At 40.6% G+C, this 14,967-nt stretch overlaps 1 protein-coding gene across 4 annotated transcripts in view; it reads right to left on the bottom strand.

Moving 5' to 3' along the window:
- The window catches only part of WDR7 (WD repeat domain 7), a 347,323-nt gene that overhangs the window by 255,818 nt on the left and 76,538 nt on the right, over window positions 1–14,967 (bottom strand). For all 4 annotated transcript variants that reach the window (XM_067545438.1, XM_067545439.1, XM_067545440.1 and 1 more), the window contains exons 15-16: window positions 3,187–3,956; window positions 2,563–2,651 (exon numbers count right to left, since the gene is read on the bottom strand). In XM_067545438.1, coding sequence (XP_067401539.1) covers window positions 2,563–2,651; window positions 3,187–3,956 — 859 coding nt within the window. The remainder of the gene's footprint in view (window positions 1–2,562; window positions 2,652–3,186; window positions 3,957–14,967) is intronic.

The raw sequence follows: 14,967 nt of genomic DNA, 5'->3' as shown, positions 1-14,967 counted from the left end.
AGTTAAAGGTTCCCATGTGATCACGCATGCCAGCACTAACCCCATGCCACTCCATGCTCTTCTGGGGGAGGACTGAAAGAGTCCCCACAAGATCTGGAATGGCTTTGATTGATCTTATGAAACCTTTTCCTTGGTTCATTTGATGGGGAATGATTCCTTCACCTCTTTGGAAAGGCACCTGCTCCAGAGCATGAAGCAGCAGCACTCTCAGAACCAAAGGGCGACAACTAATACAAGAACCTCAGTGCCAAAGAAGGCTGCATGACCTGTTTGAGCAGGTGCTGCTTTAAACTAAGGTCTCTAACCACCTGAGTCTGGTTAGTGAATGATCTACAGCTCAAACACAGCTCCTTGATGTGGGCCTCATCCAAGCATAGCAAGGACCACATGTGGGGATCGTTGTTGGGGATCACTCCCCCACCCAATGGACAAAGTTTAAACCCAGGTGAGGACATCACAAGGAAACAACCATATACCACTACTGCTAAACCCAACTAACACTAAGGGTACTACTAACTATATACAATTAAGAAACAACACTAAACTACTAACAGGTTGTGAGGTTAGGACCACACAGAGCTCTGACGCCAGCCACAGGCAGTAAGAAGGAACTGAGGGGGGTCAGGGCAGCGCCACCTTATATAGCCGGCACAAGGCACAGGCAAAATTCTCCAGCCCCACTACACTGGGCACTCACAAACCTAAGTGGAATAAACAGTTGCATCTACTCGAAGAACTTGAGATATCTGTAAATAAGAAATTGGAGCTCAATCATCATTTTACAAGTCACAAATTTCTCTCTATTCATGCAGGCTGAAAAAGACAAAACTACTTTCTAGTTAATGAGATAGAATAAAAATGTCCAAAGAAGAAGAACTCTGTGTCGCTCGAAAGCTTGTCTCTTGCACCAACAGAAGTTGGTGCTATAAGAGATATCACTAACATTGTTTCTACGGAAAAAAGAAACCGATGACAGAAACAACTTCTGTAGTGTTGGGTTCATGTCTATGGAGTACCAAAGGGCTCAATTTTCATAAAAGATCAGTGCTATTCTTTATCTACCTCCTCTGTTTTATCACAGGGTGAAAATTTGTCCTACTGAAGTGAAAGGGAGTTTTGCCATTGACTTCACTGGGTCCAGGTTTTCATCCAGTACCTTTAAACTTAAGTTTTTGCTGAATTCCATCTCTGCCAGAAATCCTTTCATACCTTCAGTTATTCTCACCTTCACTATATTTTGACTCTTTATCACTTAAATAAATATTGCCACTTCCTGCGCAGCACCCCCAAATCCATGCTCTCTAGACTTCTCTGTGAAAACTACATTACTTCATAGACCAACAGAAGTACAGATATGATGTGGGTAGCTTTAAAAAAATGGCACTGGGTCCCTCCTTCATTCCAGGCTCTCATTCAATATTGGCCACCCCATGGTTGGTTTGTTTTTATTATTATTTTAAAAACCCTTGGATGCATTTGTTCTTGCCTGTCATGGATCAGCTCTCACTAACCCCTCTTTGCTCTCCCTCCCCAGGGGCTTCTTTGTCTAGTCTCTGTCAGTGGAAGAGTCTTCTGTTCTGCAGCATCTGCCATCTGGAACAGCCTCTGCTTCATTCTAAATCTCATCTGAAAACTAATCTTGATTGTATGTTACATATGTCTTTTCCTTTACTCATGTTATTTCACCTCTCTCTCAGCAGTAATTGTATTGTTTAGTTCCATGCAGTGTATCAATACAGTTTGTCTGAAAGCTATATTATACCGTTAACATTTAAGCATTTTCCCACAAATATAAAATCTAGGTGTCACTTATGAAAATCAGAACTGTTACTGCAACTACTCATTTCCACACAACTAAGCTAAGTTCCAAGTTGCAGTATAAACACAAGTAACAGTCAAGGTGCAGCTTTAATGTCTGGCTAGACAAGGGTGAAAGGGTGCAGGTCTGGCTAGGAAGATTAGATGAGAGAAGCAGTTGGCAGAAGCAAGGAGTGACAGTAGTCAGGCAGGAGGGGAAAATATCTGGTTGGAGGAAGTGGGCCTTTACAGGCAACAGAGAGAGGAATCCTAAAATACTGCCCCATTGCCTCCCTTTCCCTGCAACTGCAAGCAATGAGATTTTTCTATTTGGCTCATTTGGTTCAAACTTCAAGAAGAAGTTTGCTATTGGTCTACAAAAAAAATGCAGTTTAAGTAAAACTGATCACATTTATTTATCAGTTTGATTTTTTTTTAAAATCTATATCAAGTTGTATGCCAATTGGGTGCATACTTCAGACTCCTGGCAAGTAACTGACCCACAGTGACACAAAGTTTGGTCATCTTTCGTATGAAGCAGACAGTTCAATGTCATGGGTTCACATTATGTTAGTATCAGCACTTTATTATACTGATTTTAAAAAACCACAACCTTAATCATAAAAATTTTCATATGGAATATCATAGTATTTTCTTTTAACAGCTAAAAACTAATACAATGTTAATCATCACTATAGAGTAGCTAGACCATTTCAGTCTACAGCTGAAATGTCACGTCAGTTATCTCACAGGCTTTAAATTTACCTTGTTTAATTTGCCCTTGAGCTGCAGGACTAGAAATTGGAGGGGGAGCCTTCACTTTAGACAGCTCCGGGGTGCCTGGCCTAGGAGGCCTAAAAATTAAATGAGAAAAAAATTCAAAATTTATTTTCCAAAAGATACTTATTCTGATTAAAGTCTCCCATCAAAAGAGTTTTAAAGAATGTCCCATCAAAACACTTTAACTGATATTAAAACTGAGGCTCACTACCAGTTCATGGATAGTCCTAATTTCTCATCAAGGATAACAAACACCAGTATAATTTTAATCTATTTAGAATTTGATCAACTAATTATTTAAGAAAATTATTTAAGAGAAAACAATGAATATAAATACGTGGACCTAATTCTCACTCTCTTACGTCCATTTTATGTGGTGTAACACCAGTTAAGTCACAGTGGAAGTTAAGTCACAGTGTAGAAAACAAACATGTATAACAGGATACCTTTATCCTGGTCATCTAGTGTAGCTGTAATAGGTGTTCAATAGCACAAAGCCATAATGAGCAGTAGGACTAAACAAAATAAAAATATTGTTTTACAGTAAAAAAAATCAAAAGACAAACAGGTTATTACAAGAGAAGTAAATAAACTGAATCCTTTTCACACCTGATTGGACCTTTCTTCATATGGTCTCCAATAAAAGTTGCATTAGTCATACTCATCAAAGTATTCGCCAAAGAGATAATAGATAGGAGATGCTGAGTAGTGACTGCACGTGATACTCCATATGTCCCTCTTCCAAGTCCCTCTGTAATGGACATTTTCCTTCCTACTTCAACACTACCATATGATGGTCTGCCTATGGACTGGTTATATCCTGGAAGCATCAGAGACATGTGGCCTCCTCTAGATAGCAGACCAAAGGACACAGAACAGTGGGGTTTAAGCATCCCAAGGCGATCAAGACAAATGTCATCTAGAATGTCATTCAATCCCCAGGCATGAAGGCAGGACATAAAAAGCTTTGCTGTGTCCATGGTTAGATTATACTCTAAGAGGGTTAATGGCTTGGATTTGCTGGAGCGATATTCTAGGTCACTGTCTTCTCTTCTCTGTCTCATTGATTCTTCATCCTCATCTTCATCATCAAGAAGATGTTCTTTTATGTTCTCTTTGATTGTTTCCTTGACCTGCTGGAAGAGCACTGCTGCTCGTTTGCCAGCCAGAAAAGACCCCCCTTTATCAGAACTGCCAGATGCTTTCTGTAAATTCTCTGGAGAAATGAGTGCAGTATTAGGCCTAGAGGCTTCTTCAGTCAGTAGCTGAATAATGAGAGCTTCAACATCAAAGAAGAGCACATGTATATCTGGATCTGTTAGGTTAGTCTTTATGGCTTGAACCATCAGAGAATTGTGTGAATATTTAGGCAAATTCCCCTGCAATTAAAAAAGAAAAAGAAAGAAAAGTTCTGATTAAAATGAAAATAATATCTTCACTTTATTAATATTTTCAATCTTTCCACAAAGTTAATTTATAAACATAAGCATCATGGGTAAAAAAAGTTTGAGGACTCATGAGATTTAAAATATTCAATGCAAATGCCTATGTAAAATGTTATATGATTCTATTTAAGACACCATACACAGGAGAGGAAACATAATAGATCTGAAATATCATTGGATAGGTTTTAGCTTAATCCCAATATATGCAAATTTTAGTTACAGAAATTCAGCAATGAACTACCAATAGTCAATTCATCAACCACTTCTTATTGGTTCTTTAGATCATGAACCCTAAAAGATAACAGTTATGCTACAACTATAAAATGAACCCAGATATTCCAGTCTATTAAATTCAAATCAAACAAAAAAAAAAACTTTAATGTTTTATGTTCAGGCACTAACAACATTTACAAAAACAAGGAAATAGTCTTGCCTACTATGCCAATTTATGTGATCAGAAGTTGAAATACAGTAAAATAGATAGGCCTTAAATTTGTATTTTTCTCCACTGCCCTATCCCACCTCTCCAAAATAAACAACCCAAGCACTACTGATAGAGAAAAGCCACCAGGCGTAGAAAGAAGAAAGAAATCAGTGTTGTTGTTTATTCCTAAGTACCATTAGAATTCCATTTTTTCTCTGTAACCAAAGTAATTTCTGAGGAAAACATGTTTATATATTTATATAGCACTTGAATAGCTGCTACATCAGAAATGTGATAGCTTCCTTTAACAATGTCATATATACAAAGGGTAATTGCTAAGCTATTATTGTTGCTGCTCAGTTTAAGTAATGGACTGCAATATGTAGGATCTGAGGTAAAAAATAAACAAAAAGATTGATATGTGGTCAAATGTATAGCATTTCCAAAACCCAGAATGTGGAAAAACCATTGGTGGAGTGCAGTGCCTACTTCTGAGTAATCTAAATAGGCTTTTTTTGTTTTGTTTTTGTACTTTGTTGCAGTCAGACATTGCTTGTTCTTCTTCTGAAAATGCAGTCTTTTGTTAGCATTTACAGAATTGTGAGATTTGAGGGAAGATGTACCTGTATCTTTGCCTTCATGTTTAAAGTGACTGCCCACTGGGAATACATTCGCTCCTTTTGTCATTTAAAACTAAACAACATTACCTTGTACAAGGCTGAGAGCAGGTACTAAAGTTACCGTTAGCACTTCTGATATCCATCAGGTTGCATGGTTTGCTAGAGACTTGCCGCATTTGGTGAAAGATGGACAAGTCTGTGAAGCCAACAGATCTTAGCATATCAGTCAGAGACCTGTTTTGTTAGATGGTTAGAATCTTTCCAGAAGACTCAGGAACTATATTGCTCCTTCAATACACCATTCTATTGATGGGATGCTATAATACTATTTTATCCTACATCAACATTCAAAGGGCTCAGAGTTGCCCTCTTTTCTGGCTCGGTTTTCACATTATCCTGGTTGACACAGAAATTGCCAAAAACAAGGAAGGTGAGATAATATCTTTTATTGGATCAACTTCTGCTGGTGGAAGGGACAAGCTTTCAAGCTACACAGAACTCTTCCTCAGGTCTGGAGAAGGTAAGCAGAGTGTCTGAGCCCAATACAATGTGGGACAGATTGTTAAGCATTATGAGTTCACACACGCTGTAGGAGAGCACTTAAAATGAAATGGGCAATTTAGGGTTAGTAGGCAGTAGGGTGTGATACAGATGTTGTAATGAGCCATAAAACCTGTATCTGGTTTTTAGCGTCCACCAGAGTTATGAATTTAAGTTCCCAGGCTCACCTTTTGAAGGTGGTATGCAGGTTTTTTCTGAGAACTAGCACTGAGAGATCAAATACAGAGTGACTGCTTTGTGAAAAGTGTTTGCCCCCACAAGTGATATGGTATTTTTGTCTTTTATCATTTTTTTGCGTGAACTTATTAGAAAGCATAGTAATTGTCTGATTTCACTCACTGAAAAACAAATCCCACTGACCACACAGCCCTACTTGTCACCTACCACCTCATACTGGCACCCATATCATCAACAATTACAATCCATACTTGAAGGGGACCCATCCTGAAATAAATGTTTCCTGAACACCCTCTTCTAGCCTTCAAACAACCCCCAACCTCACCAAGCTGATCATCAGAAGCAAGCTCCCCAAAGACCAGGACACAGCACCAAACCATGCTAGAACAACAGATGCAAAACGTGCAGATATCTCTCCATTACTATGATTATAAATAACCCCCTCAACACACCTCTCAAGATGAATGGGTCCTATTTATCACAACATATAGTGTATCTCCTCCAGGGCATCAAATTCCCCAACAACTATGTAGGTGAAACCAGTTAATCACTATGCTCTCCAATGACCTCACACAAAAAAATGATAAAAGACAAAAAAAATCGTATCACTGATGGGACACATTCCACAAAGTAATCACTCCACATCTGACCTCTCAGTCCTCGTCTCCAAAGGAAACCTGTACAGCATTTCAAAAGACAAGCCTGAAAGACTTGAATGTATAGCTCTGCTGGACACTAAAAACCATGAGAGATACTGGTTTTATGGCTCCTTATTACAATTTATAACACATCCCGCTGCTTGATAATCCTATATTACCCTCTTCATTTTAAGTGGTCTCCTACAGCATGGGTGAAACTCTTATGCTTATTTGTTCTACCTTGTACTTAGCTCAGATACTCCGGTTACCGTCTCCAGAACTGAGGAAGAGCTCTGTATCTCAAAAGCTTGTCTCTTTCACCAACAGAAGTTGGTCTAATAAAAGACATTAGCTCAATTACTTTGTTTCTCTCATATCCTGAGACCAACATGGCTACAACACTGCAAACAACAAAGAAATCGTCATACAGCAATTGCTAGGTCAGACTAGTACTCCAACTAGTCTAGTCTAGTCTAGAATAACCTGACCTTAGTGGAAGTTTCTTCTTAATCATAGGTAGAGTGTGACTGCCTTAAACCTTTAATCCTTATATCACTTCTAAAACAAATTGTTGTTCTATTTAATATAATTTTGGATACTCAAAGGCTGGCATCTCTGGTAGAGTGGAGATGAGGATTGACAGCTTAACCATAAATAAAATGCTAAGATAGGAAAAAACCAAGAAAAGTCTTTAAAATGAACACTACAGTTTGTATCTGATCTGATGGAAATGGGGGAGCCAGTGGAAAAATGTAAATAGAGGTGATGTAATCAAGCAAGTCCCCTATTATTTTTCTTTTTTCAACAGCCTTCTTTTTTCCTACTACTCTTTCCAACTGGAAAGCTTTCAATGTCTTTATCATAAGTTCTTTTGAGGTGAGGTGATTAGACGTGAACACAGTACTCAAAGTGAAGGCTTAGTACCAACTTATACAATTACATTCTCAATATTACTTTCTATCCCATTCTTTATACATCCTAACATTTTGTTTACTTTTTGACTGCCTCTGTGCCCTGAGATGTCTTTCTTGAGCTGTCCACAGTGAAGTCTGCATCTTTCTGAGTGGTGACAATTAAATTTATAATCCTCTGAGCTGTAGAAGTGCATTATTCCTTCCAGTATGCATTACCTTGCATTTTTCAACACTGAATTTCAGCTTCCATTGTGGTGACTATTTTTGCCTACGGTTTTAGGCCCGCCCTTGAGTCCCACAAAGTCTTATCTAGTCTAAACTAATCTAAATAATTAAATCTGCAAAATTTGCAACCTCGCTGTTTCATTCCATCTCCAGACCCTTAACAAATGTGTTTGCAACTTGCGGTCCTAGCAGGGATGCATGCCACTTAATCTTTGACTACTTTGAAAACTGATCATTTATTCCTATCTTTTATTTTCTGGCTCTTGCCTAGTTTCTTCTAATCCAAGACAGTACGTGCCTTGCAACCCCATGGCTACTTCATTTCCTTAGCAGCTTCTTGTGTAGGACTTTGTCACAGACTTGTTGAAAACCCAGATAATTGACATGTACTCTTCTTCCTTGCACCGTTTTTGACATGCTTAAGATTGGAAAGGCATAATTTTCATTAACAGAAGTAAAATGCTGGTTTGTCCCCCATTAGCTCCTTCTCATCTAGGTGTTTTATGAAACACTAATTATTGTTTCAACCATTTTAACTGATACTGAAATAAGGATACTACTCTAATTCCCAAGATCACTCAAGCAACTTTTTCAAAGATAAGTACAACATGTGTTGTCCTCCCATCCAACAGCATAGTATTTTATAGCAGAGTATTTTAAACAAAAGAGGGAATATTTATGTTAGAAGCTCAGCTCACTCCACACTTGAATTCATTCAGAAGTCTTGAATAAAGATGATGAAATCCTAGTTATTTGGTGATGTCCATCTAATCAGTTTCTTTCAAAAATCTCATCTTTTGACATTTCTATCTTTAGTGGTGGCTCATTTATTATCAGAATGGAGTTATCACTACAGAGGATGTTCAGAAGACTGACATTATCTTCCTAAAGCAATCCTAAATTGCTTCCTTACACCCTGATCAGGTTTATTTGTTTTTGAGATCTTCATCTATTTACTCCACAAAATTCCTCTTCACCTTTCTAATGTCCAATTTGCATTTTACCTGAAATAGTTTATATTCCTGTCTACTGGCTTCAGTTGGGGAGGAGTCACATTTTTCACTAGCTTATTTCTTATACTTTGTCACTTACCCATACTTTTTTGCTTTTTTTTACTTTCCGCTTTGTCTTCTCTGAATACGTATACCTTATGCTCCATTAAGGGATGCTCATAGTCCAAGTTTAAAGTTCCTCACATTTAACTTTAGTGGCTTCTTGACTAGCTTCTTCATAGAAAAAAAAAAATCTTCTAAAGTTTAATGTTCATGTTAGATTTTGATCTATCCATTGCTGAGGATTTTGAATTTTATTGTATTGCAGTTACTATTACTTAGTGTTTCAACTATAGTTACTTCCTGAATCAGCTTTTTTATGTTATTTAAGACCAAGTCAAGAGTATCCTCTCCTCGTGTGCTCTAGAACTAAAGCCAAGAAGTAATCACTTAAAGTATTGAGAAATTGCTCCTATAAACCTTGCTCAGATGTGACATGTGGGGGGAGGGCAGGAGATGGAATCAAAGTCACCATTATTGCTTCTGTATTTGGTTTAGTTCTCTCTGATTTTCCACCACAGTACACGTTTAATGTATTTTTCCTGATACAGAGGCTGGCAGTATAATGCCACTAATGTATGTCTGATGATGATGATTTGGAATGAGTATGTATACAGATTCTGTTACATGGTTCTCTCCACTTGAAATCTAATGAGATAAAATTTCTACATACTTTTTCAGATACAGTACTATTCCCCTCACAACCTAATGTGCACTTCAACTACACTTTATAATATGTAATAAAGTACCCTCATTTGACATTCCCCGTGTTTCAGAGGCAACTATTACATCAGTCTTTATCCAATCTTCTTTAGCTAAGCATTTTAGGTCACCTATTGTTTTGCTTTTAAGCTTCTTACAACAATATATAGAAATGTATGGCTTTTATTTTTGACCACATACTTAGATTTAACTTCTCTATTTTAGGCTTTGTTATTTTTCTGGAATGTACCTGTGATGATAACCTGGACCTCCTCCATTTCAGTTCTCTGGCTATACAGTTTTGTATTAATGAAACCTCTAATAGATGTCTTTGGGCATGTCTATATTAGAAACACTACAATGTGATACGACCGGTGCCCAGGGTAGCCAACTGATAATGCCAAGGTCAGGGCAGGCTGCAAAAGGAGAGTAGATTCTCCCCATGCTGGTGGGTGACACTGAAGCCCGGCTTCCCAACCAGCCACGAACTGCTTCTGATTTCCCGACACTGGTTATCAAGAAGCCAGTCCACAAATGCCCACAGCCCCCTTTATTGCATTTCAGCTCCAGGCTCCCAAATCAGCACTAGGTCCAGTAAAGAGATCAGTTACTAGAACTCTATGCTCTTTACTAAAAAGGTTACCTCTGACCCCAAGGGGTCAGCCACAGCACCAGATCAATATAAGTCTGGATCTTACCTAAAATACCATGCTGGCAGCCAATCCTTTAGTATCTAAAGTAAACGTTTATTGTAAAAAGAAAGAAATAAACCATGAGAGAAATGTTAAAGGGTTAAAGTAAATCACAGATATACAAATGATTAAAAGTCCATTTACATCTGGTTTCTGGAAGAGATGTGGATTTGCAGGCTTGTATAGTTCCCTCTGGTTCACATCCAGTACCTGGATGGGTCTAAGTCCTTCGGTTCAGTTGCAAGATGAATTGGTCCAGAGATAAGTGTGTGTCTGCAGCTGGACAGGATCATAGACAAAGATGGATCCTGTGGTTTGATCTTATAAACCCCCTCCCCCAGCCATGCGGCCTACGGACAGTCACAAGACCCAAAATGGAGTCCAGAGTCACATGGGCCAATCCTGGTGACTCTTCAGGTGTGCCTGGGGTCCAGTCACGTAAGCAGGTTCTGGTGATTCATTAGTGATGCTGGCTTCTCTCTCTGGGCCCCTTGCACCTGGGAAGGCCTTAATGGGCCATTACGCTGGCCATTGTTCTGCAGCCATCCTATCTGGGGTGTTGCCCCGGCAGCACAATTTGAAACACAGATATCTCAAATACATCTATAATTTCCATTTCACATATTACACATGAACATAAGTACTATTCTCTTACTTAGCATATCATAACCTCCCTAATCACACCTGACATGGCCTATCCCACATGGATTATTATGATTCTGCCATGCTGATATCACACAATATACTAACTGCCCCCCCTCTCAAGCCAGCCCGCATGACAACACAGCTTTGTATTAATGAAACCTCTAATAGATGTCTTTGGGCATGTCTATACTAGAAACACTACAACAGCACCACCACAGTGAAGACACCTACTATAGCAACAGAAGGAGTGCTTCTGTCACTACAGTAAATCCACCTCTCTGAGAAATGTTAGCTAGGTTGACAGAAGAATTCTTCTGTCTACCTAGTGGTGCCTACATGAGGGCCTAATTTGGCTTAATTACATGATAGTGATCTAGTTAATCTTACCTAAGTTTGTAGAGTAGACCAGCCCTTCGGGCATGTCTACACTACAAACTTCCACCACCCCAAGTTACGTCAGCTTAAAGCCACCACAGTAAGCATAGCGCTTTTGTGCATGCATACTTGGCTCTCTGAGTTGGCCCTGCATGTACTGACCAGAAGTGCTTGTTTTGATGCACAGTGCAGTACACCATGAGTAGGTATCCTGACGTGCAACTCGCCACCATCCAGCGCACTGACTTTTGGGAAGTTTTGGCAATGCATGGTGGGGAAGAAATGAGTCACAAAGGGGTGACAGGGACAGAGGGGTCAAGTTCCCATCATTCAACTGTCTCAACCCCATAATGCCATCTCTATACCATAATTTCCATAAATCCCACGAACCCAAAAGGGACTTGTCGCTGTCCACCATCTCTAACAGAACGATGGAGCCTGCACAGCTCTGCACTACTGTCATGAGCGTTGCAAGCACAGGACGCACAATCCTCCATTATTTGCAGAGCCACAAGAAGAGCTGTGGGAAATATTACGATTTTCTGGATTACTGTGGGACATAGGGAGAATATTTTTGGTGGCATTCACAGAATGCTCCAAACGTTGGGACACCACTTCTAGGCCTGAGAAATGAGCACTGGACTGGTGGGATTGTATCGCAATGCCGGTTTTGGATTATCAGCAGTGGTTGTAGAATTTTTGGATGAACAAGGCCACGTTCTTGGATCTGTGTGCTGAACTCACCCCAGCCCTCAAGCACAGGGACACCAGAAAGAGAGCTGCATTGACAGCTAGGAAGCAAGTGGCAATCACATGGTGGGAAAATTGCAACCTCAGACTGCTACCGGTCAGTGGGAAATCATTTTGCAGTTGAAAATCCACTGTGGAAGACGTCATGCAAATGGGCAGGACCATTAGTCATCTTTTCCTATGTAGGAAATATCCTGCATTATGTCCTGCAGCAAAATGCAGGACATAATGGATGGATTTGCAATGGGGTTCCCGAACTGTGGTCGAGCGATTGATGGCATGCATATCCCTATTTTGGCACCACATTCCCACAGAGTACATCAACAGAAAGGACTATTTTGCTATGGTTAGGCAAGCACAGATGGATCACCAGGGACACTCCACTGACATAAGTGTTGGCTGGTCAGGGAAGGTTAATAACGCTTGATTTTTAAGAACACTGGACTGTTCAGAAAGCTACAAGTAGGGACTTTCTTTCCCACCTATCAGATTACCATTGGTGATATTGAAATGCAAACAGTGATCCTGAGGGACCCAGCCTACACCTTACTACCCTGGGTCATGACGCCATTCACTGGCCACATTAAAAGCACCAAGGAGAGATTCAACTATTGGTTCAGCTGGTGCAGAATGACAACTGAGCTTGCTTTTGGTATATTGAAGAGGAGCTGGCATTGATTACTCACAAGAATAGAGCTCAGTGAGAAAAATATCCCATTGGTTATAGATGTCTTCTGTGTTCTGCATAGTATCTGTGAAGCAAAGAGGGAAAAGTTGCCACCAGGGTGGAAGTCAGAGTCTGTCTGCTGAGTTTTAACAGCCAGATACAAGGGCTATATGGCTGCAGAGCTATGCAGAGCTATATGGCTCAAAGAGGCTTTGAAAGAGCTCTAATAATGAGCCACAATAATGCACTGTGGTGTACTGTGCTCTACCCAGACCTGCAGTTTGGGGCCCTGTTAGGAACGGAGGTGCTTGGTTCACATCTATGAATGTAACACTGACAATGCACCTATTAATTTTGTGGTGCTTGCTTTACATTTATGATTATTACACTGTATTTGTCATTGATCCTCTGCGTTGTGTCCAAGGGCACAATCAAAAGTGAGTGAGTGTTTTCAATACCACCAACCATTCTGCAGCATATGTCGGAAATGAATAAAGATGAATTATTTTCCAAACAATTGGGTTTTACTGAGTAACAAAAACCACTTGCAAAAAATTCTGCACAAATTAAAAGCAAATAAATTAAAACCTTATTCATGTCCTTTTTAGCTACACATACATCAGCCATGACTTTCACAGGTGAAGCTGTGTTTGTCCTCGATGTGGAATGGTATGGGCAGGGATGTGGCCCTGATTCCACATGGAACGTTGAGCAAAAATGTAGGAAATGCTGCCATTCTCCATGGACTGCAAAGGGAGGAAAACCCAGGACAGTTGATAGGTTCAGAATTGTCTGCAGCATCTGTGTTTGCTGCCAGAGAAGCCCCATTATGTCCTGGTGCATCTTCCTCTCTGACTCCTGAGCCTGTCTCCATACAGTATGCAATACTCATGATCCAGACCCTCTGTTTACAAGCTGATGCAGCACTAGCTTGCAGGATCTCACTGAATATATCATCCCAAGTTGTCTTCTTTCTCCTCAATTGGCTCAGGCATCCTGCAGGCATGGAGGGGGAACCTCTCAAGACTGCAATGGCAGCAGCTACAGATAATACATACAGAAGTACCATTGTCAGTATAGTCACAAGAGAAAGTGAAAGTTAAGATTCAGAACTCCCTTTCCTTGCTCACGTAAAGTTTTAAATAAGACATGCTTATTGACACTTCTGCTTCAGAGTGCTTGTGCACAGCACCACTGACAGAACCAGCCATGGTGAGTAGGACCCACCAGGGAGTGAGAGAAATGAGCAGGGAATTGCTCAGTTGAGTATGAGTATAGGGCAATGAAAATGAATATGAGTGCTGTTTTCTTCAGGGGGTGGTGATTTTAGCTGATATCTCACTTCAAAAGGTAACAAAGGCAGAGAGAGTAGAGTTGCTGCTGGCATCCCAAAGCCACCTTAGCCACTATGCTGTTTATTGCAATGGTGCCTGCTGAAGTTATCACTGACTGGCATCGGAAAGTGTTCAACCGCAGAGGAAGAGATAAGGCTGCCATAAAACTTTGGGAGAAGATTGAAGAATACCTCCATGAAAGTTTCATAGAGATTTCTCAGGAGGATTCATGGGATTTCTGCATGTACATAAACACTCTTAATGACCCTACCTTCTAACTCTCTGGAGGAATGAAAAGCAGATAACTCTTCCTCTCTCTGTTGTACCGATACCTCTTCTAGTACAAGCAAATTAAAATTCAATACCTGTGTCCTTGCTAAATTGGGGACACCATCAATGTAATGAGAAGCATTAACACCCTTACCCGAGGCTCCTTCTCCTGCATTGGACTCATCTGTGCTCGACTGCTGTTACTGACTGGACTACGGTGGAGTCTCCAAACAGGTCCTGGATCACTGCTTAGCTGTATACCCTGGTCGCGTGTTCCCCATCCTTCTCTTCATCCTTTGCCGCATCCTCACTGTGTATGCTAGGGGCCTATGACTCAGGCTCCTCGGAAGTATCCATGGTGGTGTGTGAGGTGGTAGTACAGTCTCTACCAAATATGGCATCCTGCTCTTTGTAAAAACGGCTGACCTGAGACTTGGCACCGGAGCAACTGTTGGCCTTACTGGCCTTCTGATAGGCCTGCCCCAGTTCCTTTGCTTTCATGTGGCACTGCTGCTGATCCCTGTCATACCCCTTCTCCTGCATCCCCTGTAGCAATCTGCTTGTAGATGTCCACATTTCTATGGCTGGTCCATAGCTGTACTTGCACAATCTCTTCTCCCCACAGACCCAAGAGATCCAGCATCTCCAATCTGCTCCAAGCCAGTGCACGTCTGGAGTGTGTATCTAGCACGGTCAGCAGGGCAGTTGTGCACTACAATGTTAGGCTAGGTATGCTCACCAAGCTGGACAACCAGAAAAAGCCATTTAAAAAATGTGTGAGGCTTTAAAGGGGGCAGGTGGGGCCTTCTCGCCTCCCTGCCCACTAGGCAGTGGAGTTCACAATTGTGACTGGAGAGGTCAGTGCTGGACACTGTGGCATGGCTGCTGGAGGACTGTTA

This window comes from Emydura macquarii, unplaced genomic scaffold (genome assembly GCF_026122565.2).
Source record: "Emydura macquarii macquarii isolate MOO-44397 ecotype Brisbane River unplaced genomic scaffold, CSIRO-AGI_Emac_v2 contig_1045, whole genome shotgun sequence".
NCBI lineage: Eukaryota > Metazoa > Chordata > Testudines > Chelidae > Emydura > Emydura macquarii.
Note: the sequence above shows the minus strand (reverse complement) of the source record. Positions and strands in the feature narration are given on the sequence as shown.